This window comes from Pollicipes pollicipes, unplaced genomic scaffold, assembly GCF_011947565.3.
Source record: "Pollicipes pollicipes isolate AB1234 unplaced genomic scaffold, Ppol_2.1 Scaffold_7262;HRSCAF=8765_pilon_pilon_pilon, whole genome shotgun sequence".
In the NCBI taxonomy this organism is placed as follows: Eukaryota; Metazoa; Arthropoda; class Thecostraca; order Pollicipedomorpha; family Pollicipedidae; genus Pollicipes; species Pollicipes pollicipes.
This window is the reverse complement of record NW_023597055.1, coordinates 10,460,600-10,476,609: the sequence shown is the minus strand read 5'-3', so window position 1 is coordinate 10,476,609 and position 16,010 is coordinate 10,460,600. Positions and strand designations below refer to the sequence as shown.

Here is a 16,010-nt window from a genome sequence, read left to right as displayed (position 1 = left end):
TGCCTGGGGCTACTACCAGTATCCGCTCTGCGGGAACCTGCACATCCCCAACGGCACCTGTCCGCAGTCATGGCGCGACAAAAACGACCGGTCAGTGCTGCCATTTCGCGGCCGAGCCAGGCAGTAGTAGTGCTGCTGGTCACCGCTCGGTGAGAACCCATCCCCTTGTGGTCCGTCTGCTGATGGTTGTCGCGACTGCTGCATGCTCCTGTCCCTGTGCCGGCCCGCTATACCCGCCCGGTACAATCCTGCACTCTACGTGCCGTCATCGCTGCTGGGTACCAGCTGCGTCTTGTACAATCCCGCCCACGTTTGTGTCAGTACCCTTTCGTGTAAGCACGTTCTCATGGCAACCGCGTGCCCACCCCCAGCCTTTGCATCGGAAGTGGATTATTGCCATTGCTCCTGCCGTCCGCTGCAGGCTGTGGTGGCTCCTGAGCTCCAGCAGCGCCCTGTACCCGTCCGTGTACCTGTTCCGGAACGGGTTTACGGACGCTGACCGGCGCGCCACGGTGAGGGGCCGCCTGGACGAGGCCCTGCGGCTAGCAGCCGAGGTCCCCGTCTACACGTACACCTGGTTCCGGTACCACGACGATCCCAGTTATCTGTCTGAGGTAGGCCGACGCCGATTTCGTTTGTAGGCGGGAGGTGCAATTGGGGCTGCGTTGTTAGGCAGATGAAAAGATTTTACTCAAAACGTCTCGCTGGCCAGCATGTACGCGTAAGTGAAAGATCGCTGGGATGCCGCGACAATGCTTGTGAGCACACTCTCTGTTATACCCGCTGAGCTTGGGTGAAAATGCTGCGGCGTTCAGTGGTGCAGTTTAGATGATGGCGTTGGTGGTAGCGCCAGGAAGGCTGGTACTGGACTTGTCGCACCCTCCCCGCTAGCCTGAGAGTGCCCCTGCCCCACCCTACCCGCCAGCCTGAGAGCGCCCCTGCTCCACTCTCGCCGCCGGTCTGAGAGCGCCCCTGCCCCACCCTCCCCACCAGTCTGAGAGCGCCCCTGCTCCACCCTCCCCGCCAGCCTGAGAGCGCCCCTGCCCCACGCTCACGGCCAGTCTGAGTGTGTCCCTGCCCCACCCTCACAGCCAGCCTGAGAGCGCTCCTGCCCACCCTACCCGCAAGTCTGAGAGCGCCCCCGCCCCACCCTCACAGCCAGCCTGTGTGCTCCTACCCCACCCTCACCGCCTACTTGAATGCGCCCTTGGCACGGTCGCAGGAGGACCTGCTGTCCATGCTGGGCCAGGTGCGCACCCGTGGTCTGCCCGGCGCCGTCATGTGGGGCTCCTACCTCAACTGCGACTCGGCCGCCCAGTGTCACCGGCTGGACGCCTACCTGCGCGAGCGCCTGGGTCCGCTCGTGCGCCGCCTGGTGGCGCTAACACCGGCCGAGGTGCACACGTGGCGCCGCCTGCTGGCCACCCAACGCGGCCGACGCCTGCTGCGGCAGGCGCTCAAGGGGAGGGTCCGGAGAGCGGCGACGGGCTCGGGGGGTAGAGTGGTGAGCAGTGTCGGACCGTGAGGCGGAGAGAGGGCGGGAGGAGGCTATACGCTCGAGAGGGGCTGGTGAGGGTCGGAGGAGTCCTCTCTCAACAGAGCTCGGGGATAGCGATGAACAATTATCATAGATACTGCGTTGTGACGAGCAGGGCAGAAAATACGCGTGCTATATCTTACGGCGACCGAACAGACTATCGAAATTTAGGCAGATCGTGGACAATATTGGTTGACTGGGCTTCAGAAGTTCAGCACCACTAGTATTAGAAGGCGTGCATCTTCAGTCCTTCAGTTCAGTCGCCAGTTCAGGACGACAGAGGACAGGCCGCCCTTGGGCCAGCTGCGCCAGGAACGAGCCGTGCCCCTGACGGGCAGGGGGCGCCAGCTGTGAGGGACCGAGGACTGTGGGGCGGCGGGAGACCAGGCATGACGCTGCGCCCCGACCCAGGAGCGGCCCGGGGACGAGCGAACTCCGCGCCCCAAGCGGCGACAGCCACCTGGAAGCTGTCTGCTCGGGCCTTTCCTGCTCGCTTCGGTACTTGACCGCACGATATTCGACCGCTGCGCCAATCCGGCCTACTGCACCGCTTACAGTTATCCGTTTGTTTATGACTGACGTGCAGAGGCGCCCGGTCGACCTGCAACCGTCGCGCCCCGGCTACAGGATAGTTTAGAGATTGCATCAGTTAGATGTGCGGACTGCTGCCGTCGATGTAACCGCTCCACGCTTGAATCGATTCAATAACCAGAACTGATACTACTCCATAATCCATGTGTGTCGAGCTGCGTGAGGAGTTCTAACACGGAGAACGTGGCAGGTGGCACAGAGCAATAGGCCATTCACGCGCTTGAATTGGCGCTTACTAACTGCAGGAGCCGTATGGCATGGACGCTTGTCCCAAAATCAGACCCTGGGAACAACGAACTTCACGGACACTTTCATATCCGAGAATATATCGACATGCTAACGTGCGTTCCAAACATGTTTTCACAATGCTGACCGAAAGTTCTGCAGGAATGAATGTGATAGACGTCTTCGCCAAAACATCAGCTCCGACGACCCTGACGCAACCAACAAAGCATGGAATTTCCCGTGGAATGCATAATTCGTACTGAAACATTTCAACGCGCCATACAATGCCGTGCTACGGCAAGCCCCTTCCATCTCTGCTCCTCTCTTGGCCAGGTTCCAATTGGCCGGAAGTGACGCGAGCCAATGGGCGATTTCGAGTTGCTATCTCCCACGCCTGCCACGGATCGGTCTACGTTCGACTCTAAACCAACTGATCTGTAGAGGCAGAGCAGCACGTGCCGTCTCACCAGGAAGAGTCTACAGAATGATCTCTGCACTGCTTTATTTCTAAACGCGCCACTCATAAAGCCATATGCAAGTTTGAGATCGTCAAACGGTCACATCTACGCATGATTTAAAAAACGCATGCCACACTTACGACTAGACAAAGAGTAGACTTGATCGATGAAAATGATATGATTGATATGGACGGCTAAATCACACGATTCGCACGCAGAGAAGCGAGGTCCGTTTGTACACAACTTTGGACGGATGCAGCCAATACCACGACACTACCGGCCGTTCCACTGTGGGAGCGTTGAGACTAAACACGGAACGCAGAGCACAGAGCACAGGGCTCTGATGCAGCGACCCTGGGCGTTGAAGCAGACACAACGACTGCCCCCCCCCCCCCCCCCCCAATATGTCTTCTCATTGTCCCCGCGGCTGGCAACGTCCCACGTCGATGAACCAAGCGAAGAAGGGCGACCAATGGCGGACGTTCTCGAGTCGCGCCCATTCAGAAATCAGCTTTGCCGCGACACCCGCAGGACGACCGCGGCCGGTGACACCACGATACTGGCACGTGCCTCTGACGGCGCCCAAAGATGAGCCAGCATGTCTGCGGGAAACTCTGATCGCGGCAACAGATAACCACGCAAGACTAAGCTGAAACCGATCCGAACCACGCGAGCGCCCGTCGTGCACCGCGGCCCGCCCATCACCGGCGAAGCCACAAGTGATGTCACAAGCCGGTCACTCCAAGGCTCCGTCGCCGGGCGCCGCGGCCGCCGGCCACTGCAGACGCCCCTGCGCCCTGTGACGTCACCGACCGCGTCCGGGGTGTCACTGGACCAGGGCGGCGTGCCCGACGCCGGCCGCCGCCGCCGCGCCGCGCGCCTCGGCGCCGTCCGTCTCCGGCTGACGCCCGCTGACATAGCCCAGCCGCCGCAGGTCCTTGGTGAGCACCTGCAGCCGGCAGGTGACTACGCCCTGCGACCGGACCCGCATCACTGCCGCAGGGGACGCCCGGTCAGCGGGGGCGCCGGCGCGTCACGGGCGGGGGTCACGGCGGGAGGAGGGGAGGGAGCGGCGCCATGTGCTGGGACGCCGACACTGCCACCGGTGCAGGCCCCGACAGTAAGACGGGCTGGACGGGAACGAGCGCGTTCAGAATGCCAATTTCGTACGCTTGACGCTTGTTTGGCTCGCACTGAATCTTAGTAGGTCATAAGTCATAACCTTGCCGCGTCTAGAGATGTGGCTTTAGTTTCTCTAAAAATCTCAACACTGGCTGAGAGCTGCGTGTAGTGACCATAAAACTCATCACGTAAGACATGAGGGACTAAAACACAAACGTCACATCTGCATCCTCAAGATCCGGCTCCCAATGTCTTAAAATGTGAGTTCCAGCCTTTAATGTCCTCAAAAATCAAAAGCAGGGCTCTTTTGCGGGAAAACGGGCCCCTGAGCTGAACGGGCCCCTACGCCCGGTCCGCGCACGCACACATGTGCGCGTCACCTCACATTCCCTGCCCTCGCCGAGCGCCAGCGTGACCGGGTCATCTCACCATCCCTGCCCTCGCCGAGCGCCAGCGTGACCGGGTCATCTCACCCTCCCTGCCCTCGCCGAGCGCCAGCGTGACCCGGTCATCTCACCCTCCCTGTCCCCGCCGAGAGCCAGCGTGACCGGGTCATCTCACCCTCCCTGCCCTCGCCGAGCGCCAGCGTTACCGGGTCGACCAGCTCCGGTCGGCGGCCCGTGAACCAGGAAGCCAGCTTCTGCAGCTGTGAGGTCGACTCCGGTACAAACACGGCCATCCTGGGTAAACACGCAGTCAGTGGGTCACTGGACACGGCACCCCGAAAACACCCGGAACATAAAACACGGCCATCCTGGGTAAACACGCAGTCAGTGGGTCACTGGACACGGCCCCCCGAGAACTCCCTGAACATAAAACACGGTCATCCTGGGTAAACATGCAGTCAATGGATCACTGGACAAGGCCCCCCCCCCCCCCCCCCCCGAGAACACCATGAACATAAAACACGGCCATCCTGGGTAAACACGCAGTCAATGGATCATTGGAAACGGCCCCCGAGAACACCATGAACATAAAACACGGCCATCCTAGGTAAACACGCAGTCAGGAGATCACTGGACACGGCCGCCCGAGAACACCATGAACATAAAACACGGCCATCCTGGGTAAGCACGCAGTCAATGGGTAACTGGACACGGCCACCCGAGGATACCCTGAACACAGAATTCCGCTCCTCCGTGTGTGCACAGCGACTGGGTAACGCAGCACGACCACCCAAAGGCGCACAAGAAGACCAGTTGACTCTACCTGCTCCCATGGGCACACATAGTAATCGCCTAGCCTAGTTGTAGGGTGACAACCCAGTGCACACGAGCGCTGTGTAACCTAACACCTACCGGAGCGATGGCCGGGGCTGTGGCCGCCGCTGGCTGCACGGCTGCCCCAGAAACACACCAGCACCGTTCACACGGCCACCTTCGGCGCACACAGACGCCACATGGCTCCCGGCCGGAACGTCATGCGCGGAGCAGGCCGGATCTACGAGGTTACGGTCGACGCCCAGTGTCGGCGCTTAACAGGCTTAGCAGGCGAAGCGCCATGTAATATCAATCATCAACAACTGACAGCCAGCCAGGTAGTTCCCAACGAAAGAAAGACAAGCCGCGACTACCCAGAAATTCCCCGATACAATGTTCAGTTTATGTAAACAGCACAACTCATCAAATCACCACCTCGAAATGCAAGACTGCCCGCTCCAAGGGCAAACTCCAAATCGTACATAAACGACACCTCAGAATAGTTGGGCACGCGCGCATCGCGTGGGCAGATGGAGACCCTCTGCGAGCGGTGAGTAGGACGGCGCGGGCGCGGCCGGCGGCGGCCCTCACCTGACCCGGTGGCTCCCCGAGCAGACCGGCACGTGACACACGCCGTAGCCACGAATGACGTCATTGCCGAACAGGTCCGGTCCGTAACAGCTGACGATCAGCTGCGGCCCTGCAAGACGAATTTGCAACGCGCGTTTGCAACGGCTTATCATACGTTGCTGTTTCTTTCACGAAATGTATTGCTGTAAAATATTTATCACGCACACCCCATTTTGCAAACATTACACAGACGTGGTGTGGTGACGTGGTGATTAACTTTACAATTAGGCAGAAGGGCATGGGACGAGCGTTTGCGTCGTTGTCGCGGTGACGGCACCGCACACACGCGCCAGGTGCTTCTGAAGATGCAGGTATCATACCCATAAAGTTTGAAGTAAGTTTCGCGAGACCACGTGAGTTGTTAGTGCATTCGCGACGAAACATTATGCATGTTTATAACGCAGTATTAATAGCCTTATTCTTTGTAGAAAAACTATGAAGATGGAGAAAAAGATGGATTGATCTTTCGGCCACATGCCTTTATCAAAGTGAATAAGGCATGTAGCCAAAATAGCAATACGTCTATCTCTCCATTTCCCTCGCATTTGTACGACGAAAAGGCCGGTAAAACTGTCTTATCTATTTTTACCAGACCCGGAGCGGCGAAATGCGGCACACGCCACATCCCGATAATTCGACTTCGGGCGCCCCGTGGACCACTGCCTGTACGACCCCCCCCCCCCGCCCCCCCCCCACACACAAACCTTTGTCACGGCATGACCAGACCTCAAAACATGAGACGCCCTTGCCGTCCCCGACGCGCACGCATCCCCGGTGCTGGCGCGGCCCGTTCCGGCGAGCGTGCGCGAAGACGGGCGGGCGGGCAGCGGAGGTGTGGCGGGGCGGCGGGGCGTCGGGGCGGCGGGGCGGCAGGCGGCGGGGCAGGCGGCGGGGCAGGGCGGGCGGGGCGGGCGGGGGGGTGCGTGCGCGAGGACGGCGAGCGGACGGCGAGCGAGCGAGCGGGGGCGGGCGGCGGGCGGCGGGGCGGCGGGGCGGCGGGGCGGGCAGGCGGCGGGGCAGGCGGCGGGGCGGGCGGGCGTGTGTGCGCGAGGACGGCGAGCGGACGGCGAGCGAGCGAGCGGGCGGGCGGGCGGGCGAGCGGGTGGGCGAGCGGGCGGACGAGCCAGCAGGCGGGCGGCGGGCTGCCGGCGCCCAACTCACAGCCGTGCGGGTTGGTGGACTTGAACGACACTTCGACGGGCAGGTTCCAGACCAGTAGCTGGCGCTCGTCCTGGCTGCGCTTGCTGATCTGCGAGATACCCTCGTCCAGACCCTGGCGGCGGAGCGGCTGTCGTCAGCGGAGCCGACTCGTGCGCGGTGACGACGGGACACAGCGCTGATCCCGAACTCTGTTCCGCTCACTTCAGAGTGCTTGTCGGCACTTTAAACTTTCGTCACACAGATTGTGCCATTCAACTGGAATTTCACGATCGGTAGTGGGATTAGGGATCATACGAGTCATGATAGGCGTGGGCTGTAATCTCAGAAATCTCCTCAAACAAACATTGGGAGTTCATTCATATGAAGATCATGCAGTGGCCAACATTACAGCACAATCTCAAGGTACATAAAGTGATTTACGACCTGGTAAAATCTGTACAAATGCTTTGTTATACTTAAATGTGCATCAGCATAAATCCAAGGCAAAACATCCAAAGCCGAGTTCACTGCTGGCTGAGGCATAGAACACAACCAGCATCTGCACGTACCGCCACCATCTCCCAGTCGGGGCCATGGTGGAAGGAGTAGCGGCAGTAGACGTCATCAAAGTCAGCCAGGCTTGCTGACTCAATCTGGCCTGTCACAGACACCATGAAGCCTGGCTCATTGGCTGCCATTGCCTTTGGACCTGCAAACAATTTAGAGCATGCTGACCAGCACCACCACTAGGCTGGCAGGTGGTAGCATCAACACCAAAACTGACACTTTAGAGCAATGTGAAGTAAAATAAATGACACAAAAATGGTTAGTTACTACATGGTATACCTAGAGGTAAAGCAAAATCACAATTATTTTGGTTTACAGCATGCCAGTACTCTTGGTTCTTAACGACCATGCCCACTAGCTCTAAAAATCCTTCAACAACAAATCCATATTTGCTCTCTCAGCCCACATTCAAACTTCATGTTTAGAACATGTATAAGCCACTAGTCCCATGCCAGAATGTCCCATATGTACCACAGTACCGCACATCCTATATATGTATACATATACAGTTTCCCTGACATTAACAGGTACTGGACAAATAACTTATATATGCCCTGAACATCAAGTTTGAAGGTGAGCTAAGAGAAAATATGAATATAAGACATCTACATGACATTAACAGGTATAGGACTAATCACTAATATATGTCCTAAACATTAAGCTTGCGGGTGGGCTGACTGCAAAATATGATTTTTAATATGTTTTAGAATCTTGAATTAGCACACATGGCACCCCATGGTACCCCACAGGCAAAGCATAATTCTTTTCAGTCAAGTCGAGGCGCCCGAAAACACCAATGAACAAGTCAATCAATCATTCATTCATTCAATCATTTCCCAAATCATGTGTTTGGCTCTGGCGTTCGCGCCGCACTTTGCCGAAGTCATTTTGACTCGCCGCGTGGCGCCGCTCGCGCTGCACGACCGCTCTGCTTGGGAGTTGTTTGTCTCGTTCCAGATATCTGACGGCGACAGCGCTGGCGTTGTGGTGCAGACGGAGCTGAGCTGTTGTGCGGGTGGGCGGCCGGCGGCGGCGTGTTTTTTTCGGGCGCCCAGCCAGGGGTGCCGCTCCGGTCTGAAGTGTGGCGTCAGGGCCTTGTCAGAGCCGGCCGTTCAGGCACCGACGCGGTGATCGCAACCACAGCGGTCCGTCGTCAAGGCCCCGCCTCCCTAGATGGGTGGATGGGATGGGGTTAGGAGGGGGGGGGGGGGGTGCACATGGTCGGTCGTGATCACTGGCGCAGCTCACAGTTCTTGGTGTGACTAATCTTTATCACTGAAAACCCAGCTCAGGGCACCGCTGGCACGTGCAATTTTCTACGTTCCGTAAAACAACATCGCCTTTTTCGATGTCTTTGTGTGTCTCTGTGTATCGTAGACATGCATCTATTTTGGGAAACACGCCATTCTCATTGGTTCGACATACACCAAACATTATTTCTGGCAACGCCAGGTATCTCGTCGAAGTACCGTTCATCCACGTGCTTTTGTACGGTGCCATTAATACTATATTACATGCACTTCCGTACGTCTTATTTGATAGGACCGCTTCGTCGCGCCGTGTCCATGCTGAAGATGGCGTTGGTAGGAATCTACGTTTCTTGAAACACGGCACCGTATATCCTGTTCATGTTCTCCAGTTATGAGTGTAAAATGTGCAGATCGTCTTGTAAAACCAATAGCTCAAGCGTGCTGAAATGCTGTTTGCGTGCCATTCGACTTTTCTTGATATTGCGTTTTCATCGGGAAGAGATTTCAAGTCATGCCAAACTGCAGTATGTTTCACTTGTAATCTCATTGGTAGAGCACCGCAACCTGATTGTTTTTTTTTCGTTTTGGGTCTTTATTTGGCGACGTCGACGCCCTTGACCTCGGCTCAATGTGTGCGCACCTACTTTTCAACACTGGGGTGGAATGACTTACAGTTAGATTTTGGACGATTTTGGAGTGGTGGAAACGAATGGTGGTTTGGTGTGTCACTGTGGTCCTGAATGAATCAAATGGATCTTTCCCTCACTCTTAGCGTTTTCCGTAAAGGTGATTTCCCTAATACGGGTAAAACCGGCAGGTATGAACTAACTATTTTAAAACTCGTTTTTGTTCGTTTTCAGTGTGACCAATGTTGCATTAATTCGGCCGGAGCAGATCTCTCTTGGTTTATCTTGTCCAAGTTGTCAGTTCGATGGCGATGGACGGAGCCCATGGCTGGGTGTACACGTTAGTAGGCACCATTCATTGAAACAGTCTCTTTGACGTTGAGCCCAATGTCTTGCCTACTGTGGCCCTCAGCTGATTCTTGTACATCACAAATAAGCAGTGATTTGAATAGCGCGTTTGACGTTGAGCCCAGCACCTATGCTCATTGCGATCCTCCCGGTGATAACTGGGGCTGGGCATATGCCTCCGCCGCCTGCGTTCAAGCATTATGGGCCGGTGCGTCGGCAGGGCCTACACATGGCGCGAGACGTGCGCGCTGTCAAGTACCTCGAGTGCTCGGCCCTCATTCATAAGGGCCTGAAGAACGTCTTTGACGAGGCGATTCGGGCTGTCCTGTTCCCCGTGCCGCGCAATCCCGAACGGCACGCCTGCCGTCTGCTATAGATGGCGTGGCGGGCGTGGTAAAAGCGGCATAGGTAGCGCTACTGGTACTGGTCGCATGCCTGGCGTTTTCTCTTGTTGGTCTTGATTAGTTGTGGTGACGAAGTGGAGCTCGATTGCATATCACGCATGGCTTCTTGTGGCAAGATTGTGGTATTTTATCACTCACTGCTGTGTATTCCAACCTGTTCGGTGTCAAACTGGAGTCCCAGAGTGTCGCACCCTTTTTACCGAGTGTCTTTTCGACTGCGCGTCAGGAAACTCGGATCTGAAACCATGAAACCCTCGGTCTTCTTTGCACATTGATAGCCCTAGACGGGATGCACGCGTGTGGCATGCCTCCCACTGCCTTGGTGTGGGCCCGCGTGGAGGCTTGTGTTTTGTGTGTCGTCCGTTTGCTACCCAGATCCAGCTACCCAGATCCAGCTACCCAGATCCAGATCCCTTCGCGACGGTCGGGCCTCGTGGCAACCGACCATAACGTGCGCGGCGGTGGGGCCGAAGGTCACCTACACCGCCGTCGCGCATGGCATGCTGTGAGTTTCTGGAGGAGGTTGTCTCCGTCGAGCCGTGCACTGCACCCTGGTGTCGTGTCGCCGTCAGGGGCCCAGGGGTCAGGGTCAGGGACCCAGCGGCCAGGGTCAGGGGGCCCGACACGGTTCGTGTCGGAACTGTGTGACATCGTCATGACATGACCTGTGCCTGGTTTGGTGTCGCCTCTGGTTATTAAGCCGTGTGTTGTGGCCGTGATCAGTTGCGAAGCCCCGCTGACGGGGCGCGGTCGCGCCCGTGTACCATGCACCCCGTGACCCGTATTGTTTGCTGTTTCTGGTTTGGACTCTGGCAGTCTGCTCCTGTGTGTGTGCCGCCGATTGATGTGGCCCAAACCAGTGGTTGTCGGAATTCAGTCGTATCTTCTGACATTCTCACGTGATACCTCTGAGACAGGGGTGCGGTGGAGTGTTGGGCACGTGGTCACGACACCGGGGGTCCAGCGCCGAATAGCTGAGGACGCGCCGCCGCCGTGTCGTTTGCGCCGGCTCCTCGTGTGCGGTCTTCGCGTCCCGTCGCATATCTCCGTCTCCGGGCGTCGCTCGTGCCGTCCGGTCGGTGTCGGCTGGACCGGGTGCAGAGTTCGCGTGACCTCTTAAACTGGTCCCACGGCGGACTTGTTGTAGACGGGCACCGGGCGGTCGGAGTGACGGCGCTGCCGTTGTGGCTGCGGCAGCTGTCCGGCAGCTGTGTACGTGTCGCCAGTGGGATGCCGATCTGACCTTTGTGATCTGACCCGGCCCCTGCGTGATCCTTGCGACCCGGACGCAGCGCCGTCTGAGTATTGTCTGACTTCGCCTGCGGGGTGTTCATGGCTGGTGTGTGACCTGAGCGTTACCTGACCTGTGTGACATGACCTGGACGTTACCTGACCTGCGTGACCTGACCTGGGTGTTGCCTGACCTGTGGGACCTGACCTGGGAGTTACCTGGCCCGTGTGATCTGACCTGACCTTACCTGACCCGTGGGACAAGATATATTACTTGACCTGCGTGACCTTACCTGACCCGTGTGACCTGGCCTGACCCGTGTTTGACCCCATCTGCAGGGCCTGGCGATGGTGAAGGAGATCGGCGCCGTGAAGTACCTCGAGTGCTCGGCGCTCACGCAGAAAGGGCTCAAGACTGTGTTCGACGAGGCCATCCGTGCTGTGCTCTGCCCGCAGCCGGCGCCGCCCAAAATCACGCGCTGCACGCTGCTGTGAGCGGCGCCGTCTCTTCCCCCGTAGCTGGAGCAACGAAGCCTCAGCACCGCCGCCTGCTCCCGCGCATGGGGAGCAGCGAAGCCCCAGTGCTGCTGTCTGCTCTGGGCGCCGACGCCGGCCGACCGTACCGTTACACGGCTTGATCGCCGCCTGACCCGCCGGGGCGGGCTGCCACTGCCTCCGCGGGCGGCTTGGCTTCCAGACGAGCGCCGGATAGCCTGCAGCAGAGGCCCGGCCCGGGCGCCGCCCCCTGCCGTTGTGCGTGGGATGTGGATGGCGGTGGGTATCACCACCTCTCGCGCGCGGTGGAAGATGGCGGCGTGCGCCTGCTCGGTGCGGTGTGAGAGAGCGCCGCCTGGCTGCGGCTGGGCATTATCAGCACGTGTGTAGGCCGTGTGATACCGCATGTCGGCACCGGCTCGCGCACTGGGAGGGAGGCGCCGGCTGGGAGGCGGACGAGACGCGCTGCGTGCAGCCACGTGAATGAGGGGGCATGCGGACGGGCTCTGCGTAGGCGGCAGGGAGGCGTTGCGGGAGGCCGCGAGGACTGGGTCCTCTCGGCGTTCCTGCGAGGATGTGAGGAGCAACGCGAAAGGCGAGCGGTTGTGGTGAAGGCACCGGGGTCGGCGATGATGCTGCGTACTGCAATGCTCATAATCGCTACCAAAGCACGGACGGTGTGGCTTGAGGAACGCCGTGGACGGCGTCGGAGACCGCACGTGGCTGCCACCTGGCGGAGTAAATACGAACCTGTGCCTGCTGGGGCGCCGCTGTGTCCGCCTTGGCGCTTGGTACGCAGGCTCGCAGCGCTCTAGGTCATGATGATCGCGTCAGATGTGAGCGCTGGCGCCTGTGCAGGAGTTGCGACGGCATTCATATCTGGCAGACGTTGTCCGTATCCAGTGGAGCTGTTTCGTGCCCTCAGACTGGGAATGAGGTCGCGTTCGAGAGTTGGTGACTGCAATTGCTTATGCTTATGTCAGTTGTGATACGCACGGCCGGGAAGAGTGACCGTGATGGTTCTCGTGCTAGAGTTTTACGCCCGATGTGTGTCCATGTTTATCTCCCGTGCGGTGAATGTCCATATTTATCTCCGCCACCGCTGCATTTGAGAGGTGCATTTGCCCTGCTGCCATAGCGCGAGCTTCAGGCCGAGCGTCACACGGCGGCCGGGGCGCTTCCCTACACAGCAGAGTACGGGGGCCGTGGACAGGGTGCCGTGACTGGACACCACCGGTGGCCGTGCCCCCGTCTTTGGTTGCTGTGAGTGGTGCCACACACTGCCGCTGTTTAGGGCAGGGGTGGGTCGGAAGGAGGTTCGTCTGTCGTGGGGACGCTCCCTCGGCGGGGCTTCACGGGGTTCGATGTCGGCACGGCCGCGGTGGTGACGTCGCGCGGCTGGTCGGGAGGTGCCGAACGGCAAGCTGGGGCGCCGCTGGGCTGGCGGTGCGGGTCGCGCCGGCCACTCGGTGATGTCGGGTATGGACGGCGTCTCGCGACGCCGGAGTGTTTAGGCTGTCAGCCAAGGTCGCGCGTGCTGCACACTGTCCCCGCCACGGGGGCGGTGCGTGTTTGTTGTGTGGAGGAATTAGTTCGTGGCAGTGTCTTGGAACTCTGTCAGCGCATCTGTAACGTTGAAAGACATGCGTTGTACTGTGCGTGTGTGCCGTAATAAACCGCCGAATCGTGTTGCCGTTTGTGGATAGTGCGTGCTGAGAGACCAGCGGCGGTAGCTGCTTTCAGGTGCGGCAGACCGGTGCTGTTACCAGCACTGAAACAGTGGTGGCGCCTCCACTGTCTGGTCCGTATCATATTGTCCAAGGTACAGAATGTCCAAAGACCAAAGCTTCCAAACTAGATCCTTCAGCGGCCGCCAGGGCAAGAATGATCGCCCTTATTGGCAGGCAGCGTTGCCTCGCCCAGCGCCGGCCGCGCGCATACAGTCGACACCATTACGAAGACCACACGCGTGAGGCTGGCCGGCCGGATTACTAGCTTAGTAACAAATCCATGTCCGCTCCACGACGCAATGGAGCCGGCTGGAGGCGCCGCGCCGATCATTGGTTGCTGATCGTCAAAGTTGGGCCCGGTAAGGTTTGCCTGTGTTTTGGGCTGCTAAAAAACATTGAAAGCAGGCTGACTATCAAACGGAATTATAGCCGCGCTATGCCCGAAAATACAATTGTCGAAATCGACACCAGCAGTGGGAAATTCTGGCTGCCGATCTTGACTGCTCAGTTGTCAGTATAATGCAGACATCATAAGTTCGGGTTAACAAGTTCAAACAACTTCAAGTAACATATGAGCTCGGGGTAATCGCTTCTGGCATCATACACTAGCATTGTGGTTACTATGGGATGGGGTTTCAGCAAAAGCAAGCTAACGTCAAAAATGTTTCGTGGTCAGTAGTGAATATCGTTGAATGAGGGCGAATGCTCTTCAATATGGTATTAAAGAAACACCCCATATCCAGCACGTGCAGAAAGCTGATCGAAACACGGACGGTTAAATTTGATGTAATAGATGACCACTATCAAGAATAAGGTCAAGGTGTTCAAGACAATGACTAAAGCACCATTTCTAAATGCACTTCACATGAAAAACGCTGCTCATGTGACGTCCCAAGAAGATGCAGGCTTACTTGCCTCGATTTAAGTTGACGATTGCGCGCAACAATTTAAATATATGCATACTTGTTTCCTGACGTTAAAATGTATTGTTTACAACTAGCGTTTCTTGTGCAATGCTGCATCTATCAAAACTACGCGCGCGATGCGATTGCTTAATTCGACATTAGGTATACTTAACGTGTTTACCTGTCATGTTTTCTTCGCAACGATGTGCGCACCTTCTGTATGCGTGCGCCACTGAGGTGTCCAATGAACCGGCCTGAAATCTGGCGCTTCGATTATCCCACCTGAACTGTCCCTGTCCTTAAGCTCCTGGAGATTTGATGTCTTATCCCATTTTTTGATTTCATTTTCAATCCCTTGGCGCATACGTGAGGAGCTTTTTCCTCCTAAAGGAACACTAGGGTTTCCTGGGGCGGTCAACTAGAATGAAATCAGGATGAGGACTAAGGGCATGCATATTGCTTGCGTGGGTCCCGTATTTACTATCACAGATATACATATAATGTTATAGATGTATATATAATAATATATATAATAATATTATATATATATATATATATATATATATATAATATATATATATATATTGTGTGTGTGTGTGTGTGGTGAATATATATACATATATACACATGTAATGTATGTATATATCTATATATATATATATATATATATATATATATATATATATATATATATATATATATATATATATATATATATATATATATATGCACATTTATGCGGAAAATAAATAATTTAAGTATTGGAACCCATGTTATGCTGTGCAGCCTTTAGAAAACGAGGGCTAAAAAGAGCAAAAAAAGAAACAACTAAAAGCTATCACTACTTTGGCTAAAAAGCCAGGGATGTCATGTACATATCCTTTTTATCTCAAAATTTGATGGCAGAATTTGTTTGGAGAGGACCCCAAACTCTAGGGGGCACCACAATGTTGCGTGCTCCCCCCCCCTTCACAACATACTGGACCCGCCCCTGTTTGCAGTCATTCCGCCGTGCAGTGGTAGCGCGGTATATCCCTGTTCTCACATGACGTGATCGGTATGAAGACGTTGTTCCACATTACGAAGAATGCGTTTTATTTCAATTTTTACGGCCTTCCTATTTGGACCGTGATGAGAAATACATCGAGGAGGCGCAAATTACAGGCGGCATGGACACCCGTTTTTTAGCAGGATATATATTTGTCGTGGAGAACCGAGGAAGCACTTTCCCAGTTTAATTTAATTTCAAACGCATTATGCTCACACGACTGAAGGCCAGAAGAAACGTGCAACGCTCTTAATAATTGAGATTTCATGGCTGCTTGTTGTTTAGTCATGGGCGTGCCGACGCGAAGTGTAGTATAATCGAGGCACCATGGGCTTGAAGCGTGTGACTATGGCTTAGGTCCCATCTAGCAGTACTACAAATAAGGTGTGGAGGAAGCAATCAACTTTATTGAGCGCCCTGCACCGGTATGACAGACATGTTGGGATAGCGTTTGTAATTTTGGCAAAGAAAGCTAGCCAGTCGGTCTCCTAGGCTCCGATGTGAC

The 16,010-nt window shown here is 56.3% G+C and overlaps 1 protein-coding gene across 1 annotated transcript; it reads right to left on the bottom strand.

Moving 5' to 3' along the window:
• Positions 1-3,709: 3,709 nt before the first annotated feature.
• Positions 3,710-7,971, bottom strand: LOC119113791 (B9 domain-containing protein 1-like; the record flags this gene model as incomplete). Its single annotated transcript, XM_037238027.1, has 5 exons — positions 7,472-7,971; positions 6,924-7,035; positions 5,724-5,832; positions 4,495-4,613; positions 3,710-3,804 (listed from the first exon to the last, which is right to left on the bottom strand). Coding segments are annotated over exons 1-5 (564 nt in total), but the record flags the coding sequence as incomplete, so codon positions are not given.
• Positions 7,972-16,010: the final 8,039 nt, after the last annotated feature.